General features: G+C 48.5%; 1 protein-coding gene across 1 annotated transcript; it reads left to right on the top strand.

Annotated features, from left to right (window-relative positions):
- The first annotated feature begins 2,602 nt into the window (after positions 1 to 2,602).
- Positions 2,603 to 14,112, top strand: GDF10 (growth differentiation factor 10). Its single transcript, XM_080926453.1, has 3 exons — positions 2,603 to 3,214; positions 10,518 to 11,446; positions 13,048 to 14,112. The coding sequence occupies exons 1-3, from the start codon at positions 2,908 to 2,910 to the stop codon at positions 13,237 to 13,239; spliced, it is 1,428 nt and encodes a 475-aa protein (XP_080782579.1). The 5' UTR covers positions 2,603 to 2,907; the 3' UTR covers positions 13,240 to 14,112.
- The last annotated feature ends 637 nt before the right edge of the window (positions 14,113 to 14,749 follow it).

Genomic DNA, 14,749 nt, shown 5'->3' with positions numbered 1-14,749 from the left:
TAGCAAGGATGTGACCCAGTGGTAATCTGAATTGCTTCACCAAACACATTTTTATCCCATCATCTCGGCCACATGAAAGGGGGCCACAGTGCTCCAGTGTTCAAAACTTTACAGTCCTGCTGTTCAGCAGTAAAATGAGGAAAGAAATATTAGCCGTCCCCTGGCTGATGCCTTAATTCTTTCGAAACAATGTCAAAGAATCTGTACCCTACAGGTTTTAGAGCCTGCTAAAGCCTGACCCTCGAGCTGGCTTGAATGGAGCCAGAATGAGTTAAGGAGGGTGAGGAGGCTTTAATGGACAAGGGTCCCAATAGCTCAGCCTGTGCCGGCCTCCTGCAGACTCCTCTCCTTTTCACAGAACTCCATTGTGTTGGCCCCAGCAGAGACAAAACTACCCCTGAGCAGAGGTTACCCCCAGCTGGCACAGGTCAGAGGAATTCTGGGGGAGATGAGGAGAGGGGGTGGCAAGGGGAAGTAAGGGCACATGGAGAAGGAGGGAAGTGAGGTAGGGGAAGGACATTTATAAGGGAGGATGGTCTGGTCCACTTATAAGGAGAGATCCAGCCATGGAGCTGGGACTCATTGGGCTCAGGACTCTAGTCATGCCCTACGGCCAGTTCGCAGAACAAGTGGGAAGTGTGTCTGAATGTAATGTGAGTTAGTTTTCAAAATACTATATATGTATTTACATAATAAATGCCATCCCTCAGCACTTCCAAAAACTACAGGTCAAAGTTTCATAGCTCTGGGTAGGATGAACTCTTAATATGACAGTCTGAGATTTAAAAAAAAAAAAAAAAAAAAAAAAATAAGAAGAAGAAGAAAAGAAAGAAAAGAAAAAGAAAAAGTTATAATCATTTTATGCATTGACAGAGGCTTTTCCAGGAAAATTTCAATTATTGCATTGTGATCCCTCCAAAACAATGTAACTATTTTGGCTCCTAGAGCCCAAAGTTACCAGATAAGAGGAACATTGGGTTCACACGTGTGCAAATTGCTACCTCGCAGCATAGAGGACATTCGTTGTCCATTGGCTGGCTTGCTGGGAGAGCGTGGGCTTGAAGCTGGCCCTGGCCCCCCAAAGCTTTGCTCTCAACCTGTGGGTCACAGCCTTTTTGAGGATCTAATGACATTTTCAGGTGTGTCTGCTAAGACTATGGGAATGAAAAAGGGGTATTATGTTACAATCTAAAACAGCAATGAAATTACAGTTAAGAAGTAACAACAGAAATAATTTTATGGTTGGAGGTTGCCAAAACAGGAGGAGCTATATTAAAGGGTTGCAGCATTTAGAATCTAAAGATTCCTTTATGTGAAGGGCCCTGGACTCCTTTCTAGCCTGCCAAGTTCTGTGGATCCCTCCCCTAAAGAATGTTTTTAAACGCACAAAATAAAATTGCCAGGTTAGCAACAACAACAAGTCAACAGTACTATAATATATGAAAATATCTTAAAGCAACTTGGCAGCGTAGCAATAGTGAATATTCCATTTCATTAATTCCTTAATTAGCAGGACCCAAGAGTTGTTGCAATTTCAATGTAGTTTAAGCAAAAATTTTGCTTTGGGAAATAAGGAACACCTTTCCTGTCAAATGAAAATATCTGAAGAGTGTCTATCTGAAAAGCCCACACAGAGCACGAGCCACCATGATGACTTGCTTGTTTGCATAACACTAGAAACTACTATGTTTCAGTTAAAATTGGTTAAAATGACCAGATTTTCCTCCACCAGGATCCCGAATTCTGTCTATAGAGAAGTAACTTTGCCAGAGTGAAGCACCTTTGGGGCCCCTTCTGCCCCAGACTAAGCTGCCTAGCAGGGGTCAGCGACACCTACACCAACACTTCTTCAGGAATTCTTTTTCAAGAAAGCCATGGGTTTTTTCTAACCCCCCCCCCCCAATGCTTTGAAACTTTTTATAAAGTAAATTGAAAGATGTCCTTTTCTGTTTTTGTTTTTTGGTTTTTTTTTTTCAATCCTGTTCGAAGCTTTATACTGACTTTTGATGTATTTTGTATTTCTTCAACAAGTGGAATCGCTGTTGCTAAATACAGGGTCTGTTAACCTGATAATTCACATTTTGTATATTGATCAAGGTCTTCTTCCACTGACTTAGGTTGGCCGCTTCTGTCATTAAATCCCAGGAGCTCCTGTTCCCAAGACTTCACCTTTGCATTTGGAGCACACACTAGCTCAGAGGCACACATGGCCTCTAGGGTCCTCGTTGGGCTGTCATCTTCCAACCACATAGCCATAGCGTGCCATTTCAGGGACAACCCCGCAGGCGGCCCCCCTCCAAAGCCCGCCCAGCCCCCGCGACGCCCCGGCTCAGCGGCAGGCAGCGACACTCCGGAGCCGGCTGCGGGGCTGGTCTCCGGCTCTCGGCGGGGGAGCGGGGAGCGCGCCCGCCCACACCCACGCCCCCACACTCGCGAGCGCACAACCCGGCGCGCGCACGCCTGCACACCGGGACGCACGCACAGCACACTGGGGCCACAGACGGGCTCTCGGCGGCCGCGAGTGGGGACACAGCCGGATCCCCCACCCCACCCCACCCCCGAGGGCGCTGTCGGCCACACCGCCCCGCCCCGCCCCTCGAACCTGCCAGTCCCGGCGCCGCTCCGAGGGCTGCAAAGTTTGCAGCGCGAAGCCCGTCAAGGGAGCGCGCCAGCGCGGGCTCGGCTGAGCTCCACGCGGTTTAGGATAGCCGTGACCGCTGGCCCGGAGGCTTGGATGCTCAGCGAACAGCGCTGCCACCGCGAGCCAATCCCGAGACCTCGAGTCGGGTCATCGGGGCTGTCCGAGTCCCACAGGCACACTCCAGCCGCGGACGAGGTGCACAGCCAACACTGAGCCTTCCCTGTCTGTCCTCCTGGGCTCAGACCCTTCACCATCATCACCCAGCCATGGCTCCAGGTCCTGCTCGGATCAGCTTGGGGTCCCAGCTGCTGCCCATGGTGCCGCTGCTCCTGCTGTTGCGCGGCGCAGGCTGCGGCCACAGAGGACCCTCATGGTCTTCACTGCCCTTGGCAGCTGACAGTCTGCAGGGGGACAGAGACCCCCAGCAGTCACCGGGGGACGCAGCAGCCGCTCTGGGCCCAGGCGCCCAGGACATGGTCGCTGTCCACATGCTCAGGCTCTATGAGAAGTACAACCGAAGAGGCGTTCCACCAGGAGGAGGCAACACAGTCCGAAGCTTCGGTGCCCGGCTGGGTAAGTAGAAGATGCACCAGGGGTCCTTATTCATTAGTTCTCTGATCTGTCTTCTCCGCTCCTTTGCAGCTTTCTTCTCCCTTGCTTTCTTGTATTGACTTTTATTTCATCCTTTCACTGACAATCCACCCAGTTCTCTGTACTAGGCCAGAGCTTGCAGTGGGGACACCAAAGTGGTACTTGGTGGCAGACCTCCTGCCCCTGGGAGCTTGCACAGCTGCTGGACAAAGGTCAGCATATACCCAAGGGTTTAGGTACAGAATGGAGATGGGCATGGGCTGAGGACCATCCAAGTTGTGCTGGCACTTGCTATATTGGGGGAGGGGTGTCAGAGGAAGCACCGTCAGCGGGTTCCAAGGCAGCACGGATAGAAGTACCAATACTGAGCCCAGATAGGAAGCATGATTTGGGTAGCAAGAAAGCCAAGAGCGTTAAGAAGAGCCTGTGCCCTCAATTCTGAACACTTCAGAAGACAGGTTTCAGGAAAGGTCTAGAAGCACCTTGCTCCAATCCTGGTCCAGGTTTCACTTCACTCTCTTCACACCTAGGGTTGAGCTTGCCAGAGGCTCTCTGCACCCTCTTCTAGGGATGGTCGCTCTGAGTCTTTACCCACACTAACTTTGGGTTGAGAAGCCCTTGTGAGGCCCAGATAAGTGTGGAAGAGGAAGAGGAGGAGAAAGTAAAGCCTGGGAAGCAGATGATGAGAAGACCCTGGTTGTCATGGTGACTGCTCATGGTTTCAGACTGCTGTTCCAGGAAATGTGGGCAGGGGTCTCCTGCAGCCTTGTCTGGGAGGAGGCTGTTCCCCGGGAGAAAAATCCTTCAGTGTGCAGTGTTCTCTCCCAAGGTCGATAGGAACAAACCTCAGCCGACTTTGAGGCAGAACAGTACAACCTCAGAGCTAACTAACCACCTGCTGCTCACTGGGTACCATCTTGGCTTCCGATTCAGACATAGCATGGCTAAAGGAGCATCTCTTCCAAAGAGCACATCCTTCGTCATACCAGGATGTGTTCCTAGGTTTTAGGCCAACTCTGGCCTCCCTGGAACCTTTTATTCAATATCTGGCGTTCATTTCTGAAGAAGCATTATTAAAGTAAGCCACTTAAGAAACATTTGGCATGACTGAATTAAATCATTAAAACTATGTGGACTTGTTTGTACTCTATAAAATGGGCCGTGCATAGCGGCATCTCCCTTTTGGGGTGGAAGAAAGATGAAATGGAGTAATAATGTAAGTTCAGAGCCTGGCCAGATTAGATAGTGTTGTAATGCTTGCAACAGAAAACATTGTGATGGGTGCTTTGTGTTCATATAGGCTTGAACTTGACCTTTGTTACCCATTAACTCTTGTCCCTGGAACCTTGAGGCGCAAAGAGAGAGGTCATCGGGGTCACCACTGCAACGAGAAGCAAGCAGGTCCACTGGGTGCAGCCCAGTTATGGATGGTGTGGTTCTGTCTGTTTTCACCACACTGAGGTGATGAGGCTTCCTAGTACAAAATAATAGTGACCATTCTACTGCCCTGGGGACTTCACCTTAAATCCAGTACTCCCATTTTACAGATAAGGACAAGAAGACAGAACAGGAGAGAAGGGCACTGACAGCCATTCTCTCTGCCACCGCGTCTCCATCAGAACTGAGCGCAGAGTCTGGGAGGGAGCATCAGGTTAAAAGAGACAGATTTAAGAACTCAGAATGCGTGTGCAGTCCTGAAGTGTGTGAAAGTGCTCTTTCATTTGGATCCCTGATACAAAATAAGGAGTGAATTCCAACCTCAGCAGTTACTGGCTGTGTGCTATGGAACATATCACCTCTCTGTTCTAAGCATGTTTTCTTGTGTGCATGTACACGGGGTGAGTGGTGGACAGATTTGGGCTTGGCGTTGAGTCAGAATTTGGTTGCTTGTACCTTACCTTGACTCATCTGTATTGCTTCGTAATTAGTCTCAGATGCTCCTGCCACTTGATCTGGGGACCCATCTGTGGGATGTTGTGAGCAGAGCACAGACCCCTTGCCACGGCCCTGATCCTGGAGCCTAGCAATCCCAGCGGGCTCCACATAGGCAGGCTTCTGCTGCCTCTCCTGGGTAGCATCCGCTCCTAAAACCTGTTACATCGTCACGTTACGTGCTTCACCCTCGTCTGCAGGAGGCCCAGGTTGGGAGAGTCGAGTCTGTGGGCAGCATCCTGACCCAGTTCTCAGAACCCACCAAGGGACAGGACTTCTCAGGGCCTCTAAGTATTTATTTCCTTCCACTTCTAAACTGTGACTCCCCCTCCTAATTGATAACAGTTTTAAAAGAGCTCAGAAAGGGCAAGTACTGTGAGAAGTTCTTGGTATGTGCTCATTTGCAATTTATTAGCTCTTAGCTATGGTTACACCAGCTCTCCTCGCCCTCCTCCACCCCTCCCCGAAGTGCACTTTGTTCCCTATTCACCCCCATCTGGTCTTTGAGCCTGGCCCTAAGGGTTTATATTAGACCACCATCTCCTCCACACTCCCAGTGAACGATCTGCATTTAATCCCAAGCCCGACACCCTCCAACATCATACCAAACTAGTTTTCTTGATCTCCCAAAAAATATGTAGCTGTCAAAACCACCAAGCTGAGCTCATTTCATTCTCTAGTGCATTCATCCTAGTTCTGTTACTACAGCGAAACAGGAGCAGGATTTATCTAGCTCACGTATAGAGACTGAAAGACTAAACATGATGGTAATTGTTCTGGTGGTAAACCCTGAGGCTTATGCCTCAGTGTAACAGAGGCTTCCTGGTTGGAAGACTTGTGAGAAGGACTGATCAGGAGGCAAGACAGAGAACTAGAAAGCACGGGGCACAGGGAGCCTTTAGCCAGGTGTGACAGCCCCTCCCTTGGGAACTAAGTAGTGTTTCATGAGAGAATTATCTTCGGTGATCTAATGATCACCCATTAGATCCTACTCCTTAAAGATTCCATTGCTCACAAATATTGCCACACGAAACAATAAATGTTCTGCCTTTGGAGACAAACCAAATCCAAAACATATCATGGGACATTTCCTAAGCATGTCATCTGGAAGACACACAAGTGCATAGAATATTGGTTTCTCCCAAAATAGCTCACAAGGAAGCAAAGAATAGGGCCTTGGGTCAGATTTGATAGGGCAGTGACAGGCTGAAGGTACTCAGCAGAGTCCCCAAAGAAAGCACCGACAGGGATAAGACAGTGAGTTTTTCACAGCCAGAGAAGACTGCAGCCAGCTAACGGGTGGGTGAGATGTAAGAGTGAAACAGTCCATTTTGTAGTGGAGCTGTTGGGTGTTTGTTTAAGAGGAAATGGGTGGTTGCAGCCAATCCCAGAGAGCCTTAATTTTGCCCATTGAGAATGAAATGATACCCAGCATGTACCCCTAGGTACAGGGTGCAGAGAGAAAATGGAAGGGAGGAGGGAAAAAGCAAAGGAGGGAGAAAAGCCATTTAATTTTTTTAAGGCACAATAACGAGCATAAGTTATTACTAATCACATATCCAAAGAGAAGCAGAATTAAAATGACACTTTGTAAACGTCATTTAAGTCACACACAAAAATACACATATGTCTACAGATGTAAGCACACATGCAGGCCTGTAGCCATTAAGTTAATAGGTTGTATTTTCTGCGCGCAGGTATTCCTATCCACCGCTGTCCTTGAGGTATCTGTAGTTCTTCCCAGAAAGGATCTCTATGTATGGGTTTTGCTGAGGTTAATGGGGATTTTAACTGTTTATAACTCATAGGTGATGCTTTTGGAGGGTGTGTATGACATTGAGCGTTGGTAATTATAAGGAGAGTCTAGAACTCCCCCTTTGTTAAGCAAAGCAACAGAGCCATTCTGACCCTGGCCCTTCAGATGTTTCTACAGAGCAACCAGGAATCCTATTGTTCACATCTGTCTCTGAGCAGCAGCTCTTAGGCTTGTACTAGGATCTAGAGACACCCCATGAAGTAAATCATCTGTCAGAGTCCTTGTCCTCCTGGGGAACGTGTTCCCAAGGATATATAGTATCAAACAGACATCAGGATGTTAGGCATGTTCTGAAGACAAAGTCAGGGTAGACAGTCTGAGTGGGTCTTCAGCCATGAGAGCCAAAGAGTGATACTATATGAGCAGAGATCTGGAAGAGGTCTGACTAATGGGAGAGTAACGAAGGCAAGGTACCACTCATAGGAAGGCCAGGAGAATTCGACCTGGGATGGTGAGGACAGAAGTAGTTGGGATGATTGGCAGGGGGCTCAAATGGGGACTTAGTAAAGGATGGAGTAGTTAGGTGGCAGGACCTGAACGGGAGAGGTGTTCAATTTGAATATTTGCATAATATGGTACTTTGCTTGTATGGGGCTCTGTAAAACCCTATTGTGACCAGACCCCGAGAGTAATTATGCTCATTATCATTCTGTGTTCCTAAGAGGCTTCCAAGCACCTTGGACTGCCTTTGTTGAGACTCCAAGCACCACATCGTTCAGCCAGAGTAGACCTTTTGCTAATGTTTACTGGGAAATGGGGTGGATAAATAGAAGAAACAGGGAGGGAGGTGTCTTCTCATTGGCTGTGAGACAGGAGACACAAGGTTCTCGTGCAGTGTATAGGACAGAGGGACTTCTTGCTTTCTCCTTGGTGCCCTACGCCCCACTTAGAGGAAACATTAGAGGTGCTCTGACTCTCAGCCACAGCCTTGAGCTCCTGACTTGCATGCATGCAGGCATGTGCATTCGTAAATTCCCACTCTGGGGATGAAGGATGACCCATCTGAAACTCAGCATCTCCCACAAGGAAGAGTCTTTGAGCAGGTTGCCCAGTGAAGGGTGAGCTCCCTCTGCTCAAATGCATTCAAACCAAATGTATGAGAAATCTTTCTTCTCACCTGGGCTATGGAAGATGCTTCCCACCCTGGACCAACAATCAGTATAATTAACAAAGCAATACTTGAACTGGATTAAAGACAAATGCAAGTTGCAAAATTAGATGTTGTAGAGACCAAGTGGTAGTGAGCATGTCTGAGTTTATATAGGAAACCCTTGCTCTGGTATCCTTGATCCTTTAAACGAAATGATGGGGGAATTTCTTTGTGGACCTCCCCGCATCACAAGCATACAGCATGAGCCATTTCTTTAATCCTCCAAGGATGAAGTTAGCTGAGTATTCTAGTTGCCCTAGAAAAGTAATGAAAGAATAACTCTTAGAGTGTGATGTTTTTTCTAGGGCCTGGAACTAGTTCTCAGGGGTGTTTTCTAGCTTAGGGGTGTGTTCTGCATCAGGAAGCTGGAGGCAGAAGGTGACACAGGCTTCCCCTTGATGGCTAGATGCAGGAGTGCCAGGCCGTGGTCAAGTGCAGGGGCACCTCCCTGTAGTTTCTAGCTAAGTAATTCTGAAAATTCACACACCTCCTCTGGGGTGAGTGCTTCTCCAGAATCCCCATATTCACCCCACTGATGCCCGTTAGGAATTAGGAATCCACATCATGGTACTCATGCCATAGAGTTCTGGGAGGCCAGGGTTAACCTTGAGACCCAACATCGCTTCACATGTGGCAGGGCTGATGCCTGTCTGGCATTGGTGTGAGGAGCAGGTACAGTAACATCTTCAGCCTTTATTCAGCCTACTGTAGGTGATCCCCCTTCTTTCTTATTTACAAGGTCCTCTAAGAATAAGTGGAGGGTAACTGCAGTCACGATGTAATATATGAGAATAAGTTAAATAATTAAATACAAGTGTGAATATTTGAATATTCCCAATAGAGCTGTGCTTTCTTCCCAATAGAAGCAAAATATTAAGCTACTGATTAGATTTTTTGGAAAACTTTTTAATGTTTTATTATATTACTTTCTGTTTATGTTTGAGTGTCTATACATATGGACACATGCCTTATGCTCAAGGAGCCCAGAGGAGGGCATCAAATCCCATGGAAGTGGAGTTACAGACAGTTGTGAGCTATTGTGTAGGTACTGGGACCCAAACCTGGTCTTCTACAAGAGCAGCAAATGCTCTTAACCACTGAACACCTTTCCACCCCTAAACCGTTATTTTCTTGGAAAAATAATCCCAGCTCATCCTCTGCAAATGGGTGACGGATCTGTCTCTTGAGGAGTATACACCATTTGGTGTATTACCAGCTTACCAGCTCCGATCCTCTCCAAGCGGTAGAACTTTGGTTGGAGAAGAAGGAGAAAGTCCACCCAGTTGCTTTGGTCTCCTGGTCTTCAGCAACCAAGGTGGAAACGACAAAAAAAACCTTCTCTCCTTCTGAAACCTAGAGAGGACCTTCTCATGGCAGACTTTGCCTTGCTGGCAAAGCTGGGTGACACAGGTAGCCCTGGGTGGCCCTGGGGAATACCTGGGAGAACCAGGCAAGGAGGAAGGGCTTCTGGTGTTCCTGGAAAACATGAATGGACGCTTCCTCTAAATGCATAGAAGATGTGTCTGCTGAGTGTGCCTGGCCCTCGGCTTGGGCTTGTGTCTCCAGAGGGCAATGTGAACCTTGGAGTGGAGTGGCATACAGTTATCCCCACATTACTATCTCCTTTTAAAAAAAAGTTTCTGTTGTGTGCTTTTTGTCAAGACAGAGTCTCACTGTGTAGCTCTGGTTGTCTTGGAATTCACTATGTAGACCACGTTGGCCTCAAATTCATAGAGATCCACTTGCCTCTGCCAAATACTGATTAATAATAATAATGATAATGATAATAATAATAAAGCAATTTATACATCCTAGGACATAAAAAAACACCAAATGGCTGCCTTTAATCCTATATTATCTTAAAAGGTGCTAAAACTGCATCAAGAAAAAAATGAAGCTCTCTTATATCGCCTCGTTTAGAGGTGTGATCACACTTAACGAAAGTTGCCTTTAAAAACTGCATGGCACAAGCACTGTGCCAATACCTGAGGCAGGTCCTGTGACTAACCCAAGCTCTCACAAGCTCAGTGAAGTTGTCAGTGATCCTGCTTTGGTCTTTGACAGCCAGCGGAAGGAAGGCAAGCAGGGGAGCCCTCTGTCTCTCCTTCCCTGCCTCTTCTCTGCGTCTCCTCTCCCTCCTTTTCTTCCTATTTCTTCTTGATTTCTCTCAATGGGATGAAGACAGCCCCCTCCTTTTGGATCTCATTGGTGAAAGTTTATTAAGGGTAATGAAGGGGGCCTTCACACCTTCAGTCTGAGGACTGAGGCATAAGGAAAGAGAACAGGGCCTTGCTGGAGTGCCGGGTCAGAATTGTTCTGCTTACCCAGTTCTGGGCAGAAACCCAAGAAAAGAATAAAACAGGTTGTGGTTTGTCTTTCCCTTGCAGAAGTCATTGACCAGAAGCCTGTGTATTTCTTCAACTTGACTTCCATGCAAGACTCGGAAATGATCCTCACAGCTACCTTCCACTTCTACTCAGAACCTCCTCGGTGGCCCCGGGCTCGTGAGGTATTCTGCAAGCCCCGCGCTAAGAATGCATCCTGCCGCCTCCTGGCCCCAGGTCTGCCGGCACGCTTGCACCTAATCTTCCGCAGTCTCTCGCAGAACACTGCCACTCAGGGGCTGCTCCGCGGGGCCATGGCCCTGACACTTCCACCACGTGGCCTGTGGCAGGCCAAGGACATCTCCTCAATCATCAAGGCTGCCCGAAGGGATGGGGAGCTGCTTCTCTCTGCTCAGCTGGATTCTGGGGAGAAGGATCCCGGAGTACCACTGCCCAGTTCCCACATGCCCTATATCCTTGTCTATGCAAATGACCTGGCCATCTCGGAGCCCAACAGTGTAGCAGTAACGCTACAGAGATATGACCCATTTCCAGCTGGAGACTTTGAGCCTGGAGCAACCTCCAACAGTTCTGCTGATCCCCGAGTGCGCAGGGCGGCTCGGGTCTCTAAACCCTTGCAAGACAATGAACTGCCAGGGCTGGACGAAAGACCGGCGCCTGCCCTGCACGCCCAACATTTCCATAAGCACGAGTTCTGGTCCAGTCCTTTCCGGGCCCTGAAACCCCGCACCGGGCGCAAAGACCGCAAGAAGAAGGACCAGGATACATTCACCGCCTCCTCGCAGGTACTGGACTTCGATGAGAAGACCATGCAGAAAGCCAGAAGGCGGCAGTGGGACGAGCCACGGGTCTGCTCCAGGAGGTACCTGAAGGTGGATTTTGCAGACATCGGGTGGAATGAATGGATCATCTCGCCCAAATCCTTTGATGCCTACTACTGTGCCGGAGCCTGCGAGTTCCCCATGCCCAAGGTACTTCCTCTGTGTTCTGATCTTGTTTCCGTCTAACTTGGCTCTGTCCCAATTGGCCGCCCCTCTACCTGCCCGACCTGTTTTATTATTTGCAGAATGGAGGTAATGTATCTTCTTTCTGCAGAGGCAGAAACAGACAGAGGTGTCCCCATAGTCTTTTAGGATATATTTGGCTTCGTGGAACTTTTTAACATGTTGGCTTTGATAATTTTTTTCCCCCTGAGACGGTGTCTCTGCCCGTATCCCAGCCCTTCTGTTTAGTTCCCCCCCACCCCCAGCTTTCTGGGATTGGAGACATGCTCCACTATACCTTGCTTTGAATTTGGGATTTTAAAAGCAAGGCATCTCTTCCCTAGAAGCGCGGGGGTGGGGTGTGGGGGAGTGGGGTGGAGGTATTCCTACAGAGCAGCCTTCTTCAGAGATTGAGTCAGTGCTGCCCCCTGGTGGACATGACAGGTATTCAACGATTTTCCTGACCAAGGCCTAAGCTAGGAGCACTGACCCCAGTGATCAGATTGGTTTGGGTGTCAATGGCTCTCCCAGTGAGTGAGCTGTCCTTAGTTTGGCACATTCAGTGGACCATCCATCCTTCACGGTGCACCTTCCCCCAGGCTGGGTTAACTCCATCTAACCATCCCCCTGCAGCGGCCTGTGTTGCAGTAGGTTGGCCCTGTCAACCCTTAGCACCCACAGCAGTCTCCCTCTCTCTCAGTCAGCTGTGCAGAATCTTTGGTGGTATGTCTTCCAGGAAAGAAAGTTCATAAATCCAATTCAAACCCCAATAAACAGATCAAGTGGGAAACCCCAAGCCCAGATGTGATTCTGTCTGGAGTGAAGGGGCTTTTCCTCATCCATGCATGCACAAGAGAGAGGGAGGGAGGCAGCTGGCAGGGAAAGATGATCTGCTGAAGGGCAGATGTGGGCTCACAGCTGCTGTTTTATCAGCCTGGCTTGCTGCCTCCGTGCCTTCATAACACTAGCTGAACGCCACATGTGCAGGTGTTCTTGCCCTTCTCTTGCCACCTCCCCTCTCTCTCTCCTGCAACACCATAAGGCTTCTTGTCAGCAACAGCTCTGATTGGCCGAAGCCTATGGCCTGGCTGTCTGTGTTTCAGGGACGCCAAGCCAGGCCACCTCCTATGTCAGACATCTTGACCGTATTTTTTAGCCATTTTAAGCCGTGATGTCTGTGTCAGTACAATGAAGGACATGTTGTCCGTAGAAATTAATAAGACGTCAAAATGAGAATGACTAAATGTGGCCCGTGTCACACCTCGCATAGCATTTAGTTTTTAACCAGCGTCACTCTAGAGGCGCCTCTGCTGGTGAGTGAGGTGTGGCTCTAGGCTTTCCCTTGCAAAATCCTCCTTCAAGCTCCAGGTGCTCCTAGCAGGCGCCCCCAAGTGGCCGGTTCCATGTAGCAGAGGAAATATCCTGTTTAAATTAAACCCGCAGACCTGGGGCGCCAGGACCGAGTCTGTCTTAGAGAAAACGGGCCAGCTCCAGGCAGAAGCCTTTCCTTCCAGGCTACCCCTCACATGGCCTCCTTCAAGAGGCAGCGATAAACCCTGTGCTCTGAGCTGCTTTCTCTCATCTTGCAGGTTGTCCGCCCATCCAATCATGCCACCATCCAGAGCATCGTCCGAGCTGTGGGCATTGTCCCTGGCATACCAGAGCCATGCTGTGTTCCAGACAAGATGAACTCCCTTGGTGTCCTTTTCCTGGATGAGAGCCGGAATGTGGTTCTGAAGGTGTACCCCAATATGTCTGTAGAGACCTGTGCCTGTCGGTAAGGTGGCTTCAAGATGGAAGGCAGACCTGTTTCACCCCTCCCCGCAGAGTGGCATTCTTGGAGCCAGGACTTGACTCGGGGACATTCCAGGTGCTAGACAGAGCTTATAGGCAGCCCCACTGGGACCAGGAAAGATCTGTTCACCGCGCCACAATTCTCCTGTTTTTCCGTGTTAGTGGTAGCTCTGTAAAGACATTTTGAGTTCCTGGAAAGGATCTGGAATTCATTGTGGTCTGCAATGTGCCCACCATCCCTACCTACATTTTTCAAGGCCTAGAAATAGCATGTGTCCACAAACATCAACTCCAGGCATATGCCCTCTCAAAACCTGGGAAGGCTATGCAGTCTGGGACTTTAATGGCAGTAAATGCTAATTTAAAATCCCCAGACTGCACACTAGACCTAAAACATGGTATGAATGAGTGTTTTCTCTTACATTTCACTACATGTTTTCATACATGCAATATGCACATGTAATCAAGATTGATTTCTTCTTTTAATATATGTATTTTTATTTCAAAGAAAATGGAGAGGTAATACTGCAGGTTAGGTGTGGGTTGTTTAAACATGCATATGGAAATAATACATACAGTGATATGTTGGAATACTAAAAAATAACCAAGATTTTATATTTTTGTAAATTATACTTTGTATACTGTAGACTGTGAGTGTTCTGTGTTTTTATCAAACGCTAATAAATTAAAGGTTCAGTGGTATCTGGGAAAACAATGTCACCATTCCAAAATATTGATTATTCCCTTAACCAGTCTGTAATCCCTATCCTGAGCTAGCATCAAAATAGAACATGATTCCAGGATGGCACAGAGCCATCCTAGAGTTTCCTCACAACCCTAACCTAGTTGGTTGGCAGGTGTCTGTGGCAGCTTTTGCCTTGAGTGACAGGCACAGGTTCGGTGTAATAAAAGCAGGAGATTGACATATGCAGTTCGGGACTATCTCAGGAGCTCCACCGTTCAAGAGGAACTGGAAGAACCAGATGACTCCCTTTGTGTGTCTGTGGAATACACAGCTGTTCCCAGCATCTCTGTCCCAAAAGGCTACCACAAACGACTCTACTATGAACGGCATCAGCATGAAATTTGCATTTGTTACAGCGGTTACTTCGGAAGTCCTGGGTCGGGCAATTGTTAATTTGGTTACCGGTCTGGGAGATGGGGCGCAGTCTGTCCAGCTCGGGTAAGGGCATAACAGTGGCCTGGAGCCTCGCCACAAAGACCAATGGCCATTGAGGCTTGCTAAGGAGGGAGTGAGCTGGGAAGTGACTGGGACTGCTGAATTCAGTACTCTCAAGAAGGTAGTGTTCCAAGAAATGTAGGTGAGACAAGGAAAGAGACAAGAAACTGTGCACAGCACCCCCCCCCCCACCCAACCACCACAACCATCTGGGGCTGTGCGCTGCTCTGCTGTTTGCAAAACCCTTCCGTGAGTCTGGCGTTAGGGAAGAGGAGATGGATGAGCACCTTCTGCTTCCAGCAGATATCCCTTCTGTG

This window comes from Micromys minutus, assembly GCF_963924665.1.
Source record: "Micromys minutus genome assembly, chromosome: 12".
Lineage (NCBI taxonomy): Eukaryota > Metazoa > Chordata > Mammalia > Rodentia > Muridae > Micromys > Micromys minutus.
This window is presented reverse-complemented; position numbering and strand designations above follow the sequence as displayed.

What these genes read in the sequence shown, in the direction of transcription:
- GDF10 (XM_080926453.1), top strand. Translation starts at nt 2,908, where the DNA reads ATGGCTCCAGGTCCTGCTCGGATCAGCTTGGGGTCCCAGCTGCTGCCC. An exon ending in AAGCTTCGGTGCCCGGCTGG is followed by an intron (nt 3,215 to 10,517) that starts GTAAGTAGAAGA and finishes TTTCCCTTGCAG; the next exon opens with AAGTCATTGACCAGAAGCCT. An exon ending in GCGAGTTCCCCATGCCCAAG is followed by an intron (nt 11,447 to 13,047) that starts GTACTTCCTCTG and finishes CTCATCTTGCAG; the next exon opens with GTTGTCCGCCCATCCAATCA.